Consider the following 22,597-nt stretch of genomic DNA (forward strand, 5'->3'; position numbering starts at 1 on the left):
TGTAGAAAATTCTATTCAGTCAGCAGTTAAGGTAAATGTAAATTGGGAGTGGCTGATGTAGGGAACATCTTCTGTCACCATGTGTTTTGCACTGGCTCCTACTGTGGTTGCTCATCAGTTCATTTATACATTTATTACATCTCATTTTCTGCATTTTAAATTATAAGTTTCCTGGGGTAGGATTCCTCTTCTGTGTAGACTTCTGAAACCCCTAGCACAGAGGAAGTGGGACATGTGGCAACTACTCCAATAGGGAGAAATAACAAAGATGATTTTTACAGGCAAAGTCATGAGTCTTCTGTTAACTTGCATCTATTCTGTGTTACCTACAGCAATTATAACCTTCACTATAAGCAGTTCCACTCATTTCTTTAGGGCTTCTTCACATTTGCATTCAAATTAATTAATTCAAATTAATTTAATCTTGCTTTTAGTCTTTGATAATTTTTCTGTCTAAATATATTTTAATTGTAAAAATGAAGTATGTTTACACAAAGCTTTTTCCTAGAACAGAAATGAACTGAAGAGAAAGGAAGTATAAAAAAAACCTCACCAAGCTCTTCCAAGAGCATTAGGAAAAACTAGTATTTAAAGGCAAAAGAATTATCAGTGAAAGATGTGAGAAAAAGGTACAATAGATAGATTATTATGTAAAAAAAAGAAGTCCACTTTTTATTTCACAGAATCTGCAAGCAAGGGATATGACAATCCTTCTTTCCAACATGAAGAACGTCTTGAACAAAGTGACCAGTTAAAGCCCGAGGGAAAAAGGTAGGTAGTACTTGAACTTAGTTTTGCCTGCTGGTGTACTGGGTGTATGGTGGGACAGGGGAAGGAGAAGAAAAGTTTAATACAGCATTGCTAAAAAGAAACCTCATCTTAATTAGTCTTTTGTTTCCCTCTAGGAAGGACAATGAGAAGTCAAAGAAACGATTGGTTGGCATTTTTGAATTGGTTAGTGTCCAGTTTGATGGTCTGCTTTATATGTTCTTTTCTTTATTTGCCATTGTGAATTTTTTATGAATTGAAATTAATAGGCAATCAAAAGACAGATAAGAAGCCTGAGACTTACTGATTCTGGACCTCTTTAAGTTTTGCTGTGTTACATCAGATTCCCCCCATGGTATATTGATAGCGCTGATAGCAGTTCAACCTTTGTGCTGTTGGAAGATGAAGCTCACCCTTTCTAAGGCTGTTCTAGGACATATATACTCCACAGACCCTTGCCTTGGCTCTGTTTAAAAGGATTTATCCTATATTTGACATCTGGGGGATCTGCTCTCTGAGAACCAGTGGCATGGTTTTGTGTCAGTTTTCCATATAACAGCTATTCCCAAATAGCTCTCACATGTGAACTTGCTTATTCTGGAACAAGACAAGTTTTATTCTTTTCTGGTTTATTCCTTGTCCATTTACACTTTGGAAGAGGGTTAGGACAGTCAGGAATGAAATGTTCTGATTTCAGATTAACCACATCCAGGAATAGCTATGGCAGTTTAAATTCACATCCTTCTTTAAACCAAACAAATGTTCAAGGGTAGAGAGCCTTGAGATGCAATCTATCTCTGCTGCAAACATTTTCTACTGGTAGATATAAACCAGGTGCTGGTCAATAACTCACTCTTGTTTACATTTCAAAGGCATTATCTTAGTAAATGTGTAACTTACTGGAACACAAAATGCAATATATTGTAGAAAGGTCATCATCACTTAGAAATATGTACTTTTTTCCAAGTGGAGAATATGTGTCCTGCCAATGTTCTCTTAGCAGCCTTACTGAGTACTGTTTTAAAGATATATTTGACCTACCATGCAATTCTTAAGTTCTGAGTTTCTTCAGTTGGACTGTCACTACTCAGAATATGTAGATAGAAACAAAGCATGTTCTGAAAGTCTGTTGTACTGTATGAAATACATGGACTGTCAGGTGTAATGTCACTCTTTTTTTTTTTTCTCTTTTGTTTTTTCAATGCTTACTTAGTTTCGCTATGCTGACTGGGTGGATGTCATTTTGATGATAGTTGGTTTGATCTCAGCTGCTGCAAATGGTACTGGAATGCCACTTATGATCATTGTCTTTGGAGAGATGACAAACAGCTTTGTGCTAAGTGGCGTGGAATCAAATGGTAAGAAGTTTAAAATTGGACTTCTCTACATATCAGTTGTGCTTTGCTAGATTCTCCCCCCCCTGCCCCAGACTATGCACTGGTACACATCTGAACAAGTATATAATGAGTAACATTCATTCTGCTGCAAATATCCCAGTCATTTTAATCAGTCTTCAATGGCTAGACCAGGACACAGAGAAAGTGCATTGGATGTGCTCTTTATGAATGAACTTTAGCTTTGGCAAAATAGTGAAGAGCACAACCAACTTCTGTATCGTCAGTTAACAGGCACTAATTTCTAGGAGTTCCTTAAAAGTGAATGTGTGTTTGTCAAATGATTTTGTACTTTGCAAGACCCAGCTTGCAAAATGCAAAACATTCCCAAACTGGTGACCCCATATTGCCATGAATTAACTTCTATGTATAATGCTTTCACAAGCATTGCTACCTTTTTTTCCCCTCCACAGATACTTCAGTAAACAGTTCCAGCTGCCCATCAGTTCCAGGCGTGGATATAGAAGGTGACATGACCAAGTAAGAGTCTTTGTGGGATTTCTGTTAATAGTGTGTTGGGGGATTTTCTTTCACTGCATTATCTCTTTGAGCAGAAGCCAAATGCTTGCCTTCTCAAAAAGGCTTTCCAGTAATGAATCACAGGCTTCAGTATTTACTTTGGTGTGATAAATGAAGACTGATTGTTGCTTTGGGTGTCTTCTCTCAAAAGATACAATGGGATCACATGGGTTTTTGTTGCCATATCCCAGGTTTGCTTACTACTATGTGGGAATTGGCTTTGCTGTGTTGATCCTGAGCACCATCCAAGTATGGACATTTTTGATTGCTGCTACAAGGCAAGCAGCAAGGATCCGGCAGAAGTTCTTTTATGCAGTGCTCCATCAGGAGATGGCTTGGTTTGATACTACCCAGATAGGAACGCTGAACACCAGACTGACAGAGTGAGAGCTTTGTTTATTTTTTACCCCCTTCCCCTCTAAGCGTGACATTTAAAAGAAAACTGCCATTTATCTCGATGGAAAAGCTTACAGAGTTTAAAGAAAAAAAACATTAAAAACCTGCCACCAAACCTAAAATGTGAAATATTACATCTCTGAGGGAGAAATCCAATATCCTTCTCAGGTTCATTTGTGCAGTTTCTGTGATATATGCAATGAAAGGGTATTTGCTGTGAAATACCTGACATTGGCTTTCTAATGCCCATGAAATACATGGCAGTCAGCACTAGATAAACAGCTTTGCTGTTTCCACCTAGTTTACAAACACTGAAAGCTCTGATGCTTTATTGAGTGGAAATGAGCTGGCACTTTGATCCAGTCAGTTCTCAGGCTGGACTTTGTCCAGTCAATTCAAGTCTTTGGAGCTTTTCCATAAACTTAAATAGACTTAAGGTTGAGGACTGTAAGCCTCAGGATGTTATAGGACTATATGCATGAACACAATTTTTTAAAAATATTTTTTCTGGATTTTAAAGTAGCTTTGGACAGAGCTGTGTCCTGAAAGGTGCAAGAGAAGCTTAAATGAAACCACTCAGCTCTAGTATCTGTATGTTCTGGGAAGAGAAAATGGGGAAGGAAATTTATATGAAAAACAGATTATTCCAAATAATGTTCTGATAGAATGAAGGTAACCATCAATCTGAGTCTGTAGACAAAATTAATTACATGAAGTGCATCAGAGAGCTGGGCAGAAGAAGTCATTTGGAGATGGTCATGCTGGGTGAGGGTGCTGCTTGATTGTTTATTTGTATTGGATGCCAGATAAGAAAACTAAGTCTTTTGTGACCTAGTGACAGGGCATAGAAGCAGCAGACAATGATGGAAAGTAAAGAAAATGAGTCCTTAAAAATAGGAGGTTTCTGCTGTGTTTTGGCCACAAAAGAGCCTAATGGTATAGTTCAGTAGCTGTGGTTAGTAATTTCGCTGTGCCAGCTAGGAAATGGCAAAGCTTCTGACATTAGGCCACACAGCATGAAAAGGAGAGGGAGGGAGTCACGTTGAAAGGCATTCCAAGCTAACAAAACTTTTTTTATTATTATTTAAAGTGACATCAACATGATCCATGAAGGCATTGGAGACAAGATCTGTATATTTGTACAGTTTCTTTCCACGTTTCTGACAGGGATTATTATAGGATTCATCCACGGGTGGAAGCTGACACTGGTCATTTTGTCAGTCAGCCCTCTACTTGCTGCATCAGCAGCAGTTTGGTCAACTGTAAGTGTCTGGGGATTAATAAACAAGGCAAACCAGAAAAACATTGCAACTCTTATGCACAGGAAAGGGGGAGAGAATGAAAGAAACCTAGTGTGGTTTCTAAGTTGGGAGGCTGGCCCTGTCCTTACTTTGGTTTCTGCTCCTTCTGTAGCCTTTCTTTGGGTTCCCAAGCATGTAATTGTAAGTCACGTTCCTTCTGTCTTCATATTCTGTCCAGGAGGGTAATTTGCATCAGAGCATCTTCCTTGCACAGTGATTTCCTCATGCAGTGCATTGGGGAAGCTGAGGCTCATGCTTGTAACCCTGACTTTCCCTTCCCAACACAAATACCTTTCAAGCTCTTTCCATCTGCACGTACATGGTACCACATCTGTTGCAAATAGTTTAACAAGTTTAATTCTGTGTACAGAGTAGACCCTAGGATGTATATACAGCTGCTGCAGACTGGAGTGATAAAAATCTGAAATATGCAGATAGGTTTCCCAGGAAGACATTTTCCTCTTGTGTACTGTTGTAGCCACAGTAATGGGTATGGGTCGTATTCCAGAGTGGCTACTCATATATGAGTCTACGAGGTTTCTTCCTACTTGAAGCATTTTGAATAAGCTGGGAAGAAGAGTGCTAGAGGCTATAATGTGACTACCTTGCTTACTTCAATGTCTAGTTGTGTTCTAATGTCTGAACACCTCAGACACTCTCCAGAGCAGCTACATTACGCCTCCCTGATCCTACACGTCATAGTGTAGTTTGTAGGCTGTGCTCAGCTTGGTAGGAAAGTGGATCACTTATGAAGCCCCTCTGATGCTTGTGTAGCCTTTTTACTATAATGACATGATGATGCATTGAGATGGGTTTGGGGGAAATTCAAGGTACAAAGAGGAGTTGACACCCACTTTGCTAAAATCTCATCTTGTGTGATTGTCCTCCTTCACCAATACAGTGTATGTATCCTTTAAGTAGACTGCAATAACATCTGGTTTTCAACTTTCAAGCTCCTGGCATCCCTGACTGCTAAAGAGCTGACTGCTTATGCCAAAGCAGGAGCTGTGGCAGAAGAAATTTTGACAGCAATCAGGACTGTTGTGGCTTTCAATGGACAGCAGAAGGCATTAGCAAAGTAAGATTTTTCCATCAATAATTATATTTAAAATATGGAAAAGTAATTTGGCTGTGGATTTGCTTTGTGGGGATTTTTTTTTAGGTGGGGGGAGGGGTGGATAGGGGAATGAGATTCTCCTTATTGTCATTTTATTCTTCTCTAAGTGGACAGCTCACCTGAAAACAAAGATGTGCAAATAGACCTAGTCAGTGAATCAGTAACCTGTATTAATATTACCATATTAATCAGCTACCACTGCAGCATAGACTGCAGTGGTCTAGACTGATTGTGATCTGAATAGACTGATTGTGATCTGGAGTTGAATTGAATGTGAATGTGGTGGGAAGGTTATTTTCACCTAGGAGTCAAACATAGCAAAGCATGTAATTAGTATTTAGTTGCTCAACTTCTAGAGCGTATGCACTACTGTTCTGATCTTTGATTAATGAGCTTATATTTAAGCTATACTTTATAACACCCTTAAGCAAAATCACTTTAATGATTTGCAAATAACATTTGTAGTTGACCAGTGTTAACCCTAGTCACATGTAAAAGGTGAGGTGAACACAAACTTATTCGCATAGATATCAGATAAGTGTAAACAATAACATTCAGTTTACAAATACTAGGAATCACTAGTTCCATGCAATTGGGAAAGACACCAGAAGACCTGATCCATATGATCCATGAAACTCTTCTGTCTTTTTCAGCTCTTAAATACATATATATTTGCCTTGGTCTTGTGCAAAATTTCTGAGGTGGTGTCAGCCCTAGATTGGGATCTTACAGCCTGTTCCTGCATTTGTCTGCTTTCCAGAACTGAGCTCTGACTGTTTTATAGCCCTGTTCTGCTTACTGGGATTTGTCCTTAAGATGCCACAGTATTAAGACCCTTTCTGCTTGCACAGTAAAGGCAGAAAAAGCCTTAAGATCACCTGGATCAGTTGTCCCTCCTCTTCTGCATCTTCTTCTTGGCACTGCAAATATCAATGTCTGAAGCAGCTCCTACCATTTGATTTTCAAACTACTTTAGATAAGGACAAAATAACTACATTCCAATAAGGCCTTTCTTTTCCATAGTTCATGTCAGCCTCTTCCACAGCTATACCTTCATTTGATGTTAAAAAACCCTAGGAACATCTGCTAGTGAAAGACAGCCTCCTACCAGCGACTGACCAGTGCATTTTACAATTAGTGGATTGTGACTTCTATGCAGCTCTTGAATGCTGGTCTCAGAGTTGAGAAAAGCATCCTTTCACTGCACTGTGACTCCACCGACTGCAAATTACTACACTTGCAAGGCACCTTTAGTTGTCATCTGTTTCTGGCAGTGTCTTGGCTTTTGCTCTGTAGTTGAGTTAGCATGTGTATTTGTTACACTGTTTAAATCCAGTTCTTTCCCTGGAGGATCCTTCATGCTGCTGATTTGAATATAGGGCTTGGTTTTAAAAGCATAACAAAGTCAAAACATTTAAATATATTTTAATATCAGATACAGCATTGGTGGCATATGAGCAATTTACAGGAACGAAACTGATGCACAGGTTTTTGATTGCTTCCCAGCTGACTGAATTGCAAGTCTTCCTACTGTGGAGATGTATTGTACAGAAAATACATAAGAATAGTTTCTTCTAGGGACAGTTCAAATTCATTCATCTGTAGTTTCCAGCTTATAGTTTTCACTTACTCAAGCTCATTATGGAAAGCGTAGCCTAGTATATCTTTTTGCTTGTAAGCACCATGCTTAGCAGCTTGCACTTTCTTCCTGATTTTTATACTGATCTGCTGTGTCCACTTGTTTCCTATATTGCCATATTAATCAGTAAACTGACTTAAGGGAAAGATTCTTCTCTTCCCAGAATGGCCAGTAAGACAACAATTCTGGTGTCTGAGAGAACTCTGGTTTCTATTTGTTTACTTGCCTTTTTCCCTAGTGCTTAGTTCTTTAGGGGTTTTGGTTTTTTATTTTGCCATTTCCAAATGTGGAAGACTAAACCTTACCTTTGATAGATAATGTTGATAAAACTTTTCAAGGTTTCCTTTCAGGACTAATGACAATAAATGGTTCAAGAGTGGTATCATGTCTTCCATCATGATAACAAATTTATGATACTCAATTGTTTTTTAAATATGTCTTCCATAGCAGTATGCCAGTGTTATCAGCATATGTCAGAGCAGATTTATTCAAAGGAATTGTATCCCCACTAGTCCTCTGTAAAAAAAAAAAAAAAAAAAACCAACAAAACTGTATTCTTTTTGAGGCTTTAATTGTTTTATAACATAAGTCCTTGAAAGGGGCACTTGAAAATATCAGTCAGAATGGCATGTGGTACTTGTCAAATTAATGGTTTCCTTGTCTACCTTCAGATATGATGCTAACTTGGAGACTGCTAAACGTGTTGGGGTGAAAAAATCCATTACCACCAACATATCTCTAGGTGTTTCACAATTTCTTATCTTTGGATCCTATGCACTTGCATTTTGGTATGGAACCAAGCTCACTGCTGAGGATGAACATTATGACATTGGTCGTGTGTTAATTGTAAGTACAGCAATGCAGCTTTGAAAAATGTTCTGCAACTTCAAGAAAATAGTTATGCAAGTGTTGTATATAATTAACTATATTTTCTGCCACGTGCTTGCTACATTAGCTGTTAGAGACTCATTTTTTTAATACAAAAGCTGAAAGACATTCATCTTGCCTAGCTTTTGTTATAGGAACTTTGAACTGAGCACCTTGGATTCCCACCCTAATCAATGCATAGGCAAAAGTATCTGCACTTTTCTCACTTGTTTTAGACCCTATAGTCATGAACACGGATCACGACAGGATATTTAGCTATCTTACTGTCGTCAAAAGTTTGGCTATGTGCTTAACTTTCGCACTCAAGTGGCTTCTGATGAGTCCAGTGTGGTTCCTCCCAGATGTCAAGTGAATTGTGCGTTAAGAAAATCTGGACTAAATTTTGTGAGCCTCCTAAATTTAGAAACATCTGGAAAGCAACAGAGAAAGATATGTGTACATAATAGAAAGTGTAAGAATATTTAAAAGAAGAGTCATTCATGCCACAAAGGTATGTGTCAGTATTTACCATTCACCCCAGGAAAATGGGGAGTGGACAGGAGCAACTGTGAAATACACCTTTCACTTTTGTGTTTAATTTTCCCGGAAAGAGCTAAATGTCCAGGTCTTTCTAGTGCACACCTGGGCACTGGTGGCTCTGTCATTATTAACTGATGCCTCCCTCCATCTCTTGCAGGTGTTCTTTGCTGTGCTTGTTGGAGCTTTCTCCCTGGGCCAGGCAGCTCCCAACCTGGAGAGTGTGGCTAAAGCACGTGGGGCTGCCTATGAAGTATATCAGATTATCAATAAGGTAAATATCTAAGTATGTAGAATAGAAGCTTTTCAACCACACTTAGCTTCCCTCTCCTTCTTTTTTTTTTTTCCTGGAGTGATGTAACACAAACACTCAAAAGCCCTATAATCATAAACATCTATGATGCCTACCACAGAACCCCATAATATTTCCATTCACTTCAAGAAAACAGCCTCTTTGTTTGCTACAATGAATGCTGGGAAGCTTAGCCAGTGTATCTGAGATCTATGGATGAGGTCTTTTTCTGATATTACACTTTCAGCTCCAGAGGGAAAGTAGTAAAGCACTATACCATTTTTTTTACAAATGCATGTGTGCACAATTTCAGCTGAGCTGGGTTTTTTTGGTGGAGGAGTTGTGAAGAGCAGATTAATAGAGATATTGAAAGTTATAATGATAAGCTGTAATGCTGATGTTGCTATGAAAAAGGTTTTCCACATTGTTATTATCTTGGTCTTGCTGTATTATGCAGTAATTGCATATCTGTGTATATAAAATACTTTAAACAAGTAGGACTAAAAAGTTGTGTAGAAACAGCTACCTCATTCTTGATGTGAGTATAAAATCCTCCTATAGATTACTGAGGGCCATGTTTTGGCTGCAAGATAGTGCAGTTCAGTTCTGCAGTTACAGATTTTTTGCTGTAAATTTCGTTGCATTTGAAAATTTACTATATTTGTTAAGGTAGAATTCAGTTAGATGTTCCCCTGTATTTGGCATCCTGCAAGTAAAATGCAGCAGCTCTTCAGTGGTGTACTGCAGTTTAAACCAGCAGCTGAGTAGTAAAGAACAATATATCTAGCAGAAATAAGTTTCATAAATGAAATAACCAGCAATATATTTTAAAAACCTCTTCCAGAAACGGCTCATAGATAGCAGTTCTAAGGAAGGCTACAAACCAGACAAACTCATGGGAGAAATTGAATTCAGAAACATTCATTTCAGTTACCCATCCAGGCCTGACATTAAAGTAAGTGTTTTATTTAGATTACAGTACTGAAATTCTTCAATCTGTGTCTATATTATTTGTCGAATCTTGCTGTTCTTGAATGCAAAATGCATTCTTGTTTCTGGGGATGGGGCATTAATTTTCTCACAATAATGCACAAAGACAAAGCTCTAGATCTACTGTCACTGGCTATCTGCTCACTGTTCTCCTCTGCAGGACAAATCTAAGCATGTGTTGCTCCTAGTCTGAATTTCTGTGAACAAGAGCTCTGCTAAGTCAAATAAGATTTTTAAAAATCTGTCATTAAAGCTTCCAGACTTTAAACAGTTAAACCAGGAACTTGCTTTTTCCAGTTCCTTGGTTATTCAGAGTTGCTGTGATAATATCCCATGTGAAAAATGACCTGTCAAATAGGCTTTACAATGGTATGCTATCAAATGGATTGAAACATATCATGCTAAATATACATTTGGAAGTCAAACATTATATTGTCCCTGTTCTTTGCCCATTCACTTTCCCTTAGTGACCTGTATGCATCATGACATGGTGATTATTTTTGTGGTGATACAGTTGGCTTGATCTCTCTGCCATATTCAACAGTTTAATAATATTTTGAATGCCTTGATAAAGGTGAAAGGAAAGGAATTTGTTGCTGTTGTTGCTTACTTAAGGAAAAAGGTAGAAATAATATTTCAAATGTCCACAATTAAAAGCTAGACATGCTGGTTTAGGGGTGAGAATGAGGAATTTCATATCACTGTGGCTGTTTCTTCAGATGGCTCTTCCTACCTCAGTCTGAAGTCTGTCCCATGGTGCAACAAATCTCTTTCCAGGATGCTGGGTTGGCTGAAGGGCAGACCCACAGCTGTACTTTTTCCATAATTGAAGCTGTTGCAATGCATCTTTTATCCCTCTTGGCTCAGAAATCATAATGAGAGAGTGGAGTCTTCATCCTTCTTCCTAAAAATGCTGTTGAGGCCAATGAGCTATGTTACGGGTCTGCATGCCAAATGGGAGGGAAATAAGTAATATTTGTCATCCTTTCCAAATCTGAGTCAGCAGCTCTCCCTACTAAGAGCATCAATGTTATTTAATAATGCCAAAAGGAATCAGCAAAGGTGTGTAGAATTTATCCACAATTTCTCAAGGAATTGGTGCAACACAGTATAACCCCTGTCCAGGTTAAAGCATATCAAACAGATCTATGGAGTCTAGTTATTGTTAGTTTTAAACTTAGCAACACCTTGTCTGATGAAAGCGAGTTAGAAATAACTTATTATGTGATGGTGACTATTTGCATCTGAAGATATTATGGTATCCAGAAAATAGTTAATTCCTGATAATGCAGGCACCAGGATATCAGCTTCTTGGAAATACAAACCCTACTGGATGTAATACACGGAGAGGAGAAGAATATTGCAACTATTTTAATCTCTCATTGCAAAAACATGTGTAGGCAAAATTATAAATCAGCCTGGTATAAACAAGAAGAGTTCCCATAGCAGCCAAATATTTTGGCAACTACGCAGCATTACTTGTATATGACATGGACATCTTTTGAGGTAAAATGTACCTAAATGTGAAAACAGCAACAAAGATATCATTAGTTTGTAACTACTCCCCAGGTTGCTGAGGCTGTTAACAATAGGGAGTGGGATTTATTAAGGGATATCTAGCAGTTACCTTGTCAAAACAGCCATTTATATTCTAAAAATAGAGGAAAGAAAGCTTGTTTCTCAGCAATAATGTTTAGCACCTTAAAAGTATTTTTCTGTGGTATTCATAGTTAAGTGTTATGCCATTGGCTAAGCATTGGAAAATGGAATTCAACAGGAGACTATAAGACCCTAAGCCTGCTACCAGATCACACAAATTGGAGAAAGTGAGCTGTCAAGTTTAGAGTACTGTGGCTGTGTCTATATTAGTTGATTTGAGTGTGCTGGGGAATTTTCCCAGGCACTGGAATGCAATGGTCTATGCAGGGGAACTCTTAAAATGTTTCTTGGCATGAAGTTGGCCTGTTCCAGTTATCAATCTTCTCAAATAATTCCCAGACTTGGTTTGGTATCCAGAAGGATCCAGGGACCATTCCCAAAAGGCAGGTTGCATGTAGCCATCCTGTTGAAAAGGCTAATATGCTTCACAAGCATAGATACAGCCTTTTTCATATCAGTGCTGCAGAATATTCCCAGGTACAATTAACTTATAAGTGTTGCCATACCTTCAGGCTATAGCCCTTACTACTGCCTTGATTATTGCTAGAGTTACCCTAACAGACTTATGTAATCAAACTTGTCAAACTAAAATATAATTTATTTTTTTTTTATTCCCAGATCCTCAAAGGTCTAAACTTGAAAGTTCAAACTGGAAAGACCATTGCTTTAGTTGGTGCCAGTGGCTGTGGGAAAAGCACTACCATTCAGTTGCTGCAGAGGTTCTATGATCCTGACCAGGGAGAAGTGAGTGTCTGCAATTGTAAAAACCAAGAGCTATTAAGACTAGCATGAGTTTTCCATATTGACTGAACCTTCGTTTTTATTTTTACTGAATTTGACCATATCTCTGCATAGTTTGTATTTCCACAATATAAGTTTCAAATGAACTACCTTCTCCTCTTGGCTTGACTTCATTATTCTCTTTCTTCTTACGATACTGTGCCACAAATAGCAAATACCACAAGTCTTTGAATAGATGCAAGACCTGAATTTAAAATAATTTTTATACTGTGTTAAATGGTTGCTTTCTCAGCTCATTTTTCTCTGTTAATCCACAGCAAAAGTTTCCATCATTATGCGTTTTATGTCTGTTTTAGCACTAAACACTAAATCCAGTCAGTCAAAATGGTAAATACTTAAGAAATTTCTGAAGGAAAAAGGGAGGAAAATAAATTTTCAGGAAAATATTCTTTTTATTCTTGATATTTGAAGAATGCTGCTTAATAGTTGCTACTGCTGGTTGAAAGTAGATAAATATTTCAAATATTAAACATTGAACTATCAGTACACCATGTATCAAAACAACTGTTATCAAAACAGTTGTCTCTTAAACTTCATGTTTCTGTGGCTGTTCACTTCTGCCCCCATGCCTCATTTTGCTATGTCAGGTTATCCAAGTTAAAAGTAATTTTCCCTTTCCTTTTGGTGTAACTTGACTTGTTCTTTGATCTGGTGTGAAGTACAGCCACAGAAGCAATTGTGTAGCCACAAGTGTGAGGGCAGGAAACTGGCACAGGGGCATGAGGACTGGGTAAAAAGTACGCAAGGTTATTGGGGAAAGCAACAGGAAAAAAATCCCAATGTGTTCTCTGTTTATGGTGCTCCTTGCCATTTTCCAACTTGTACAGTAGATGGAAAAACTGCCGTTGTAGCTTCTCCCCTATCATAGTTTTCTACTAAAGACAATTTTTTTTTCTTGACCTTGTAGCTGATACTTAAGTAATAGTAATTAATTTATTTATTATGAACAGAATGCATTTCCTTAACTACTTGGACATATTTTTCTCTCAGATTACCTTAGATGGTCGGGATATTAGGACACTTAATTTAAAGTGGCTACGAGAAAATATTGGTATTGTGAGCCAGGAGCCTGTTTTGTTTGCAACCACAATAGCTGAGAACATTCGCTACGGCCGAGAAGACATTTCTGATGCTGAAATTGAGCAAGCAGCCAAGGAAGCCAATGCTTTTGACTTTATATCTGGACTGCCTGATGTAAGTTCATGAACTTCTTCTGAGTGTAAGAACGAAAGGTCCATTTAGGCCAGTGTCCTGTTTCTGAGAGGGAGAGCATGGGAATTCAATTTATACTACATCTTCTCAAAGTACTCTTATAGCCTCCAGCAGCTTTCAGTTTGGGGAGTTTTTTGACTAGATATTGTGCCTTTGTTTGGTTGCCCTCAAAGGACTTGTGCCGAAGTCTGGGAAAAAATGTCAGTGCCTTAACTCAGGCGAAGAGAAGCTTTGCAGATGTGTTGCCATCCCTACCCATCTCATGAGGCATGGGAAGAGTTGGAATTTTAAAGAGAAGATCCAGAAATCCAAACCCCTTTGTCAGGAGCCATCTGCACATTCAATAGGAAATAGGAGGAGTGGGTGGAAGTAAATAAGTATGCCCTGAACCAAGACCCTTCTTAGCAGCTGGGAGCTTGTGCTCTCCCTCTGACTGCGATTCACAGCTTTGAGCCCTCTTCTAACAGTAGGTGCTTTACTCTTTTCAGGGTAGGGATCAGAAGTGGGATCAGTCATTCAAAACATATCCTCAGGAATGGATAATGACACGTCCTTCCTTTTGTTCCTGTAGTTTAAAAAAATGTGAGAGAAGTGCCCACCTGGGATTTGATTTCAGATCCTTTTACTACTTTAGGGAGCTTGGCGCCCCTCGCTCAAGCATGTGTCGTTTTTAGCATGTCAGTCAGTTTCAAGTTTTCTTCTCAGGAAGAGTTACTGATCGTATTTATTCTTAAACAGCTACCTAATAAAAAGACTACAGTGGACTTTGAGAGTTGCCACATTGGAGTAAGTGACTCAATTGGTAGGAACCAAACTACAGCTCCAATTGGGGTGTCTCAGGTTCAGAGGAGGCAACATGATAGTTCTTGGTGTGTCCCTATCATTCCAACCCTTTGGAAAAGTAGGCAGTCCTCATAAAATAGATGCCTTTTACGGGCTTGTCTTGAGAAAACTCAGAGCCTGGAGCACAGTCTGAGAGAGCAATAAAGATCATGTATATGTCATGTGTAGTGGGAGTAGGAGGGATTGGCTTAAGGGCTAACTGGGTGGATACAGTTCCATGTTTGCTCTGCATATGCTCAAGTCGGCTGGATCAAGCTACCTCTTTTCTAGAAGCTGAGTACTTATGACTGCACAGAGGATATCATTTGAGATGTTCCACAACTTGTGTTGTTCTCTTTCTCAGAAATTTAACACCATGGTAGGGGAAAGAGGGGCTCAGCTGAGTGGAGGACAGAAGCAGCGAATAGCTATTGCCCGAGCCCTTGCAAGAAATCCCAAGATTCTTCTTCTGGATGAAGCTACATCTGCATTAGATACTCAGAGTGAATCCATAGTGCAAGCAGCTCTCGATAAGGTAGGACTCATATTATTGAAGCTACCAGCTGCTGTGGAAAGGTGTAACAGCTCTTAAGAAAATTTAACGTACAATTTTTGGTGCAGGTTTCTTTTGAAATCAAGGACAATGGAAAGTAAAATTTGGATGGGTGCTCAGTTTTGGTGTTTTAACAGGGAGTTTGACCTATCAAAAAATTTACTTGGGAGTCATGTTTATTTGGTTAGGATTTTTGGTTTTGCAGTATTACTAATTACAAAGATACTTAGTCATGTGGAATTGTAAATTAGGTTTCCTGCACTCTTCTCCTCAAATCATAATTGTTCATTTGCTGGTCAGATGTTGCTGACATTATCAAGGCAAGATATGAGGACTGAAAGGCCTTTTTCAGGTGGATTAATAGAAATGTATGTATGATATTCTTAGTATTTTTTCTTCATTGTAGCATTGCTTCATAATTTTCAGAAAACTCATGGGATTTAGCAGTTTTCTTTTCAGGGACAGTGCAAACTGTAGAAGAAAAGCAGAATCAGTTATTCCCTCTGCCTGTTTTTATCAGCCCCAAAGCTCTAGAGTGGCCACTGCTGCAGAGCTGTCAGGGCTTGTACCCATGTCTCTGTTCAGCGCACAGTACCTTCCTGGCAGCCCTTCTTCAGCACCAGTTTCCAGCAACATCTAGTGGAGTCTAAAGGCTTTGATTGAAAAAGAACGTCATGGTTGTGCCGGAATGTTTTTTATTTTATCCAATATTTATTTTAATGTATTTTTTAAAACTAAGTGAAAAATCCTGCCTTTCATTCCAGTAGTTATGCAGAGAGATACAAATTACTAGTATTGCTCAAGGGAAATACAGAATTTGCCATCTTCATCGCCAGTAAGTTTAAATCTGAGGTAAAATGTATCTGTTGGTTATATTCACATGATTCCACTGATGATAATAGTATTGAGGTAAAGTGTAGATGCAAAAATAATATTCATATAATCTAATTTGTATATCAGTTATATTGCTGCAGAATTAAGCATTAAAAGATTGCTGCTTCAGGCATAATTCAGTTTTTTTCTGCATGTTAAGTTTGTGCTGAAATACATACCTGTGCAGAAGCTTATTGCTTCATTTAGTGCATAACATAGAGGGAGGTCACTCAGTTAAGTGGACTGTTCCATATAGTCTTCCTCTTCCTGTTCCCAGAACACACCAAAATGAGCCCTGAATCATAACTTACTCATCTTTTCACAGTTTTTTATTGTCCATCAGTGTAGTCCCCAAATGGGATTTCCAAACTTCTTTTTAACACCCCTGAGTGGAAAAAGTGTGCTAATATTGTTCTTTATTTTTACAGCTGAGGAGCAGAGATATTAACCTCATGAATGCTCACTGTTTCTGGGCAGTCATGTGCAGCTGCTTGTAGTCTGCTGTTTTCAAGATAACTTGGCACCTTTTTAAGCATTTTGCTTGCTCCCAGCTGCAGTGGTGAAGGCCCTGTGCATTAGGGCACAGGCGAGAAAAAGCTGCATTGCAGCCAGACTTCCTGTGACAGGCTTTGCATGACTTCCATCAGATCCATGAGAACTCAGTGGCAGGTGTAGGGGACAAATTTAAGTCTCCATAGAAGCATTCATCTACTGTAACTGCCCTCATCTTCTCCATGCCCCTGGTCCTGTGCCCATGTGATATACTAGTAACCCTTGACCACAGAGTGTACTTCTTGCATGATTTCCCCTTGGATTTCTCCTCCTACCCCCAAACCACTATCTGCTCCAGGCATCCAGGAGGAGAGAAGCTGACCTCTCCAGCAGCTGCAAGCTGGCATGTGCTTTTTTGCTGCATGAGCACTGTGTGCCACTGGTTTGCAAGTGGGAGCTGAAGATGAGTGGAACATATGACCTGCAGACTGAGTCTTCAGCAGCTCTCTCTGCCAAATCCCAGAAGGCTCCTGATTTGAGATGCAGCTTATTTCAAAACACAGGGAGAGTGCTTTAGGGAGTGGCTCAAACCCATTTCTGACCTCAGTTTTGCTCCACTCCTCTATGCTTTCCTACTGCGTCTTGTCAGAAATCATGTTGATGTTGTATGGAAAATATATAAAGAAAATATCCTCTCTTTATATACTTACTATCCTAGCTTTATTTTGAGAAAGATCTAACAGTTCTCACTGCATTCTCGCATCATGCTTCCATACGCCTGGAAATACTTTATAAGCAACTTTAGCTCAAACAGTTCAAGTTTCATAAAAGGTCACATAACCTTAATTTTATAGGCCTTAATACCTGTGTTGTCTATCTAAAAAGATTAGTGTGGTTTTCTCTACCTAAATTAGTCAAATGAAAGTGTCCTTAGATGGCTAAAGAGGAGATGTGAAACCAGAGGAAAAAAAATCTTTGCTTTCAGAAGAAAGAATTGTTAGAAGTTTTAATTTCTTTTATATTACAAATTACTAAAATAACTTAATTGTGTTTCTGTGCTGTTTTCTTGCACATTTTAATGTAAATTGCTTTTCTGTGTTTCTGTAAGGCTCGTGCTGGACGTACCACCATTGTGATTGCTCACAGACTGTCTACCATCAGGACTGCTGACACTATTGCTGGATTTGAGAAAGGTGTTGTGGTTGAACAAGGAACACACAGTGAACTCATGTTGCAGAAGGGACTCTACTATTCTCTTGTTATGCAGCAGGTAAGGGCAAATTTATTTTCTTTTTCCATTTCACAAAATTGTCCAATGATAATATGTGGAGCTATTTTCTCTCTCTGGTTCCTGCATGTTTTCTAGCTTGCAGTTCCTCAGTCACTCTAGTCTGGACATAGATACAGGCTTGGAATTCTTGGGTGTTTTACTCCTAAGTGTTTCACATTTTCAGAACCTAATATGTCAAAAATGTAAGTGAGTTGAAGGCACAGACTACATAATTATGGCATAAGCACAGAGGTGTTAGATTCCAGGTGGATTCCATAGAGGGCTTAAAGGAAAAGGGGGGAAAAAAAATCAGGATCAAATAGTCTACTGCTCTGCCATTGTGGACTGAAATATTTGTGACCTATAGGCAACAGTGATCACACAAATGCAGGAGCAGTATTCATGAGGAAAAAAAATAAATAAATTTACTCTTCCTTCTCACTGCTCAAAATGCTTTATAATTGTATATCTTCAATTCTCACTAGGGTTGTAGCAATAATGTTCAAGATGATGGCACATCAGAAGATAGTGAAGGCACAGAGGCTGAGGAACATGAGGAAAGCATAAATGATCTTGTAGAGGAGCTGACTCTTCAAGACCATTTTGAAGAATCTGTGATCTCTGGGAGAGGCAGCATTCAAAGAAGATCTAGCAGATATAAGAACAAGAAGTGTGCATCTAAGAAGTCATCCTTTGGAAAAAAGAAGAAAAAAATGGAGCTGGAGGTTGGTATCACAACTTAAGTTTAGAATTTTAGTGATAACATGTAAGCATAAACAGGAAACACAACTTTGAATACTTTTTAGATAGCTGGCAGACATGCAACCTTTACTCTGAAGCTATTACAGAAAGTACTCACCAGACTGAGTATTTGTTGTAGGAATATGGGGACAATCATTTATCTCTTAATAAAAATCTTCATTTTAACACTACTGAGTTAGGGTGGAACTGAAAAAAACTTGTGCTATGGATTTATCATGCTTCATAAAATTAACTGTATTATTTCAGTGTTACTGATGTTTTAATTCTATCTAATTAAAAGTAGTGTGAGATTTCATTAGCAAGATTCTTTACTTCTTGGTACTCACTGTTGCAAATACTGGTGGGTAATGTAATCCCTGGGATATGCATACTAAAATTTAAGGCATTTTGGTGTATCTTACTGTATTTATGTCAAACTCAAGACCCTAACATTTTGAAGAGCATTCTAAATGAGAAAAAACATTATTTTCTCTGGTTTAGTACGTGCTCCAGTTCTGTGGGATTTTTTTCCAAATAAAAACCTTTTGTTGACAAATGTCATAGGTAAATAAAAGTCCTAGGAAGTTCCTGTTTTAGAAACCTAACCTTGTTTTGTCAAAGGGGAGTGAAACTTGCTTGTTGCATCAATAGGAGCTCTGGATGAGCCTCTAGGTAGGTAGTTGAGTTGGAACTTGGTTTTGATTTTTCTCTTTTGTACTACTTGAACTACAGCTTTTTCTGGTGTATTTTTGTGGGCTTGATTTGGTTTGTTTGTTTTACCTAGTTCCTAGGTAAAACACCTAGGACCCTTGAGGTGAAACAATAAAATGTAAATTCTGAAGTAAAACCATGGATCCTTTTAAATCAATGGCAGTTAGGATCTCATTTGTAATACAGCATCTGATTATTTAAAATACTTACAGAAGCCTTAGTATAATTTGTATCTATTTATATTTCTTTTTACTAAAACATAGCTTCCAGCTAATACATATTTCAAATAGCATGAAGGAGCTGGATCCATTCCCATTATCATATAAAAAGTTATGCAACTTCAAAAGATACTTTTAGACTGTGTATTAATGCTGCTTAAAGCCTCAGAGGAAGTAGTGGGTGTTTATGCTCAGGACTTCAATATTCATCACATTCAGAAAAAATTAAGAAGGCAAGTATCCAGCAGTTGTAATTATTTCAGAAAGATCAGCCCATTTTTATAGTTGAGGCTTAGCCACCCTCATTCAGCATCTGAAACATGGGATAAAATAACCAGGAAACAAGAGCAACTTGCTTATAATCCTGCCTCATTTCTGATTTCTCATTTGTCTCATTTCTGATGTTTTCATTTTTTGCCTTTCCAGAACTTCCCCTATGGAGTCATAGGCACTTGAATAAATTGGTAAAGCAGTACAGGGCATTTTTTGTACTTTTGAAGCAGATATGGGCTAACTGACTCACTGACTCTCACATATGCCTCTCATGCCTTTTTTTTTTTTTTTTTTTTTTTGGTAATGATGCATAGGCTGTAACTTGCAAAGGAGAAAAATGACCTCTCTACCCAATTGTACTACTGCCAGCCCACTAGCATTTAGCAGAACTGGAGGGATCTTTGCTATGCTCTGATCAGTGAGACTTTCAGTTTTTTATAAAGATTGAAGTGTTAGTTGCTACTCATGGTGACTAGTCCTACCTGACTTTGAGTGAACTGTCCTGACCTTTCTCCCCCATGACTTAGACTTTCATTAAGTTTTTTGCCTCTAAAAGTTTACAGTGCAGTTGAAGTTCTAGGATATGAAGATCTTCATCAGATTTTCTTATTCTGAGTGCACACAGAGGACTTCCAGCAGTTTACCGAGACAGTTCACTACTCAAAGTCTAATGAACACCCGCTGTCTGGGGAACTTCATGTTCTGCAACTTTCCAAGGAAAACTTGCAGCTTTTCCCTTCCTCTAGGAAGAAAATCTCCCTGCTGTGTCTTACTTAAGAATCCTGGCTCTGAACAAACCTGAGTGGCTGTATGTACTGCTGGGAGTGATTGCTGCTGCTGTCATAGGTGCTGTCCATCCTGCATTTGCTGTTATATTTGGAAAAATCATTGGGGTAAGTTTTGTGCTTGTTTGGGATTTTTTTGCCATGGTTTTGGGGTTTTTCTTGAAAATGGATGTTGCAGTCCTGATCTTCCCTCATGCTTAGCCACTCAGCCAGTACTTCCTATGTGAGTCCCTGGGTGGAATTCACTTGTATAAATGGATCCACTGAAAAATGTTGGTGGAGTGACTCTCTAGAGGCAGTGCACAGTGGAACTGCATCTGACTAGCAGAGGTAAGGAAGAATATCAGTGGAGCTGAAGGAACAAATTAGTGAGATGCAGGTTAAATGGAAGGCTGAACTATCTCCTGGTCCTCAACAGAAAGTTGACTGCAGTCTGATTTCAGGTCCCAGGACAACTTGCTAATATAAATTAAGGTAGACAAGCTTCTTGAGATGAAGGCTGGCTTATGTAACTGACACTCATCCATGGACTCATTTTTGTGTTGTGATTTTTTTTCCTTGCATAGGCTTTTCAAGAAAGAGATCCAGAAAAGAGGAGTAAAAACACAGTGTTGCTTTCTTTAATGTTTCTTTTACTTGGAGTGATTATCTTAGCAGCGTACATAGTCCAAGTAAGTGTCACTACCCCAGAATGTTAAAAGTTCTTAACTCCTCAGCAGGCTGCAGGTATAACTAATATCAATGCTGTCTGAGAAGCAAAACACCAATCAGAGCTTACAAAAATATGCAGAAGTGCCAGGGTTCTTACTGAGATGTGAGTTTTATGGTTATGCTTACTCAAAGACATATGTCTATATTTGCTGTTGATTTAAATAAGCCACTAACGGCAATGTGAATTCAGCATGATTGAAATTAAAGTTGAGGGTCTGGCCTTATAAGTCAAAGTTAATACTGACATTTTTCACTGACAGTATATAGGCTCTTGCCAAAGTAAGTATAAAATAGACTCTTTCCATAGCAGATGGTGCTTTTCATACCATCAAGTAAGCTGCATCATTTGCTGTCCTCTTTTGACTGCTTTACAGCTCAGAGGAAGCTCTTTGTGCCCACTGATGCCCATATCATAAAATCCATTAGTGTGACTGCTGTGAATGAATGTCTCTGGTTGTAGTCAGAGTAGAGAGGCCAATGACTAGCTAGGCTGAGTTAGTTATCTTCTAGTGCTCCTGGAGCATAGGAATAAGGCATTACATTGAAGCTTCTGCCTTTTTTTACCATACTGCTTCCTTTCTGTGGGAAAATAGAGGTTTGGGTTCCAGAAATATGAATATGGTGCTTTTCCCAAAATGTATATATGCATAGGAGGTTATAGGAGACTTTTTGGTTTAATTACTTTTGTTGTGCAGATTTATAAACAGAGTTATAGCATCAGATGAGAAAATGTGACTCTTTTTTTCTCCTCCAGGGATTCATGTTTGGAAAGTCTGGGGAAATACTGACAATGAGACTGCGCTCTTTGTCCTTCAGAGCATTACTTCAGCAGGTATGAATTATGTAGCTAGGGTGTCTAGAGAGCCAGCTATCTTTTGCAGACTGTTACAAGGTATACACATTGTGTTTTAACTGTGTGGTCTGGAAAAAAAGAAAACAAAAGCATGTCTTTGTACCACTATCTTAGGAAAAAATACAACTCTTCAGAAAATGTCCTAATCCATGTGCAATTTGGCTCAATGCTGCTACCTCAAATAGTCTAATTTTGAAGGAGTGCCATTGCAAATGTGCATATTTCTGACATGCTAATATGCACACAGTTTGCAGCTGTGTATGTGTGCAGGGATGGTCAAAATACATTTAATCTTCCTTTGCTTGGGTGGTCGTGATATATGTAATATAGAGATGTGAATCTAACCCATTTGAGTTACTTAGATTTAAAACTATATACTGCAATCTACAGCAAATAGACAATCTGATCATTTTTTACTGGAAAAATCAAATTTCACTATTGCATCAAGAATTACCCAGGAGAAGAATAAGCTACTTATGTTAAACCTTTCCTGTTAATTTGTGCAATTTCATGTTACTTGCATAGAAGTTTTGAGAATGCACAACTTGGCACCCCACACACCCACTGGGGACATGTGTGTTCATAGAAATATCTGAAAGGGACTAGGAGACAAAAAATTGGTGATTAAAAAAAAAAACTTGCCACGGACTTTGGAGGTAAAAGGGCCTCATATCTGTCTATACAAATACAGATGAGCAATTGCTCTTCTATAGTTGCTGGAATAGGTAACTTGTAAGAAGAGAATAGTTAACCTCCATTTAATTATAAATTTTATATATATATGTATAAAATGTATAAAATCT

At 38.4% G+C, this 22,597-nt stretch overlaps 1 protein-coding gene across 1 annotated transcript; it reads left to right on the plus strand.

Moving 5' to 3' along the window:
• Window positions 1-706: 706 nt before the first annotated feature.
• LOC103806822 (multidrug resistance protein 1-like) lies at window positions 707-21,773 on the plus strand (the record flags this gene model as incomplete). Its single annotated transcript, XM_009079530.1, has 18 exons — window positions 707-771; window positions 906-954; window positions 1,982-2,126; window positions 2,576-2,642; window positions 2,873-3,064; window positions 4,168-4,339; window positions 5,332-5,456; window positions 7,806-7,980; window positions 8,699-8,812; window positions 9,675-9,785; window positions 12,098-12,223; window positions 13,271-13,474; window positions 14,679-14,849; window positions 17,341-17,502; window positions 17,988-18,227; window positions 20,192-20,338; window positions 20,797-20,901; window positions 21,696-21,773. Coding segments are annotated over exons 3-18 (2,301 nt in total), but the record flags the coding sequence as incomplete, so codon positions are not given.
• Window positions 21,774-22,597: the final 824 nt, after the last annotated feature.

The sequence above is a fragment of the Acanthisitta chloris genome, unplaced genomic scaffold (genome assembly GCF_000695815.1).
Source record: "Acanthisitta chloris isolate BGI_N310 unplaced genomic scaffold, ASM69581v1 scaffold40397, whole genome shotgun sequence".
In the NCBI taxonomy this organism is placed as follows: domain Eukaryota; kingdom Metazoa; phylum Chordata; class Aves; order Passeriformes; family Acanthisittidae; genus Acanthisitta; species Acanthisitta chloris.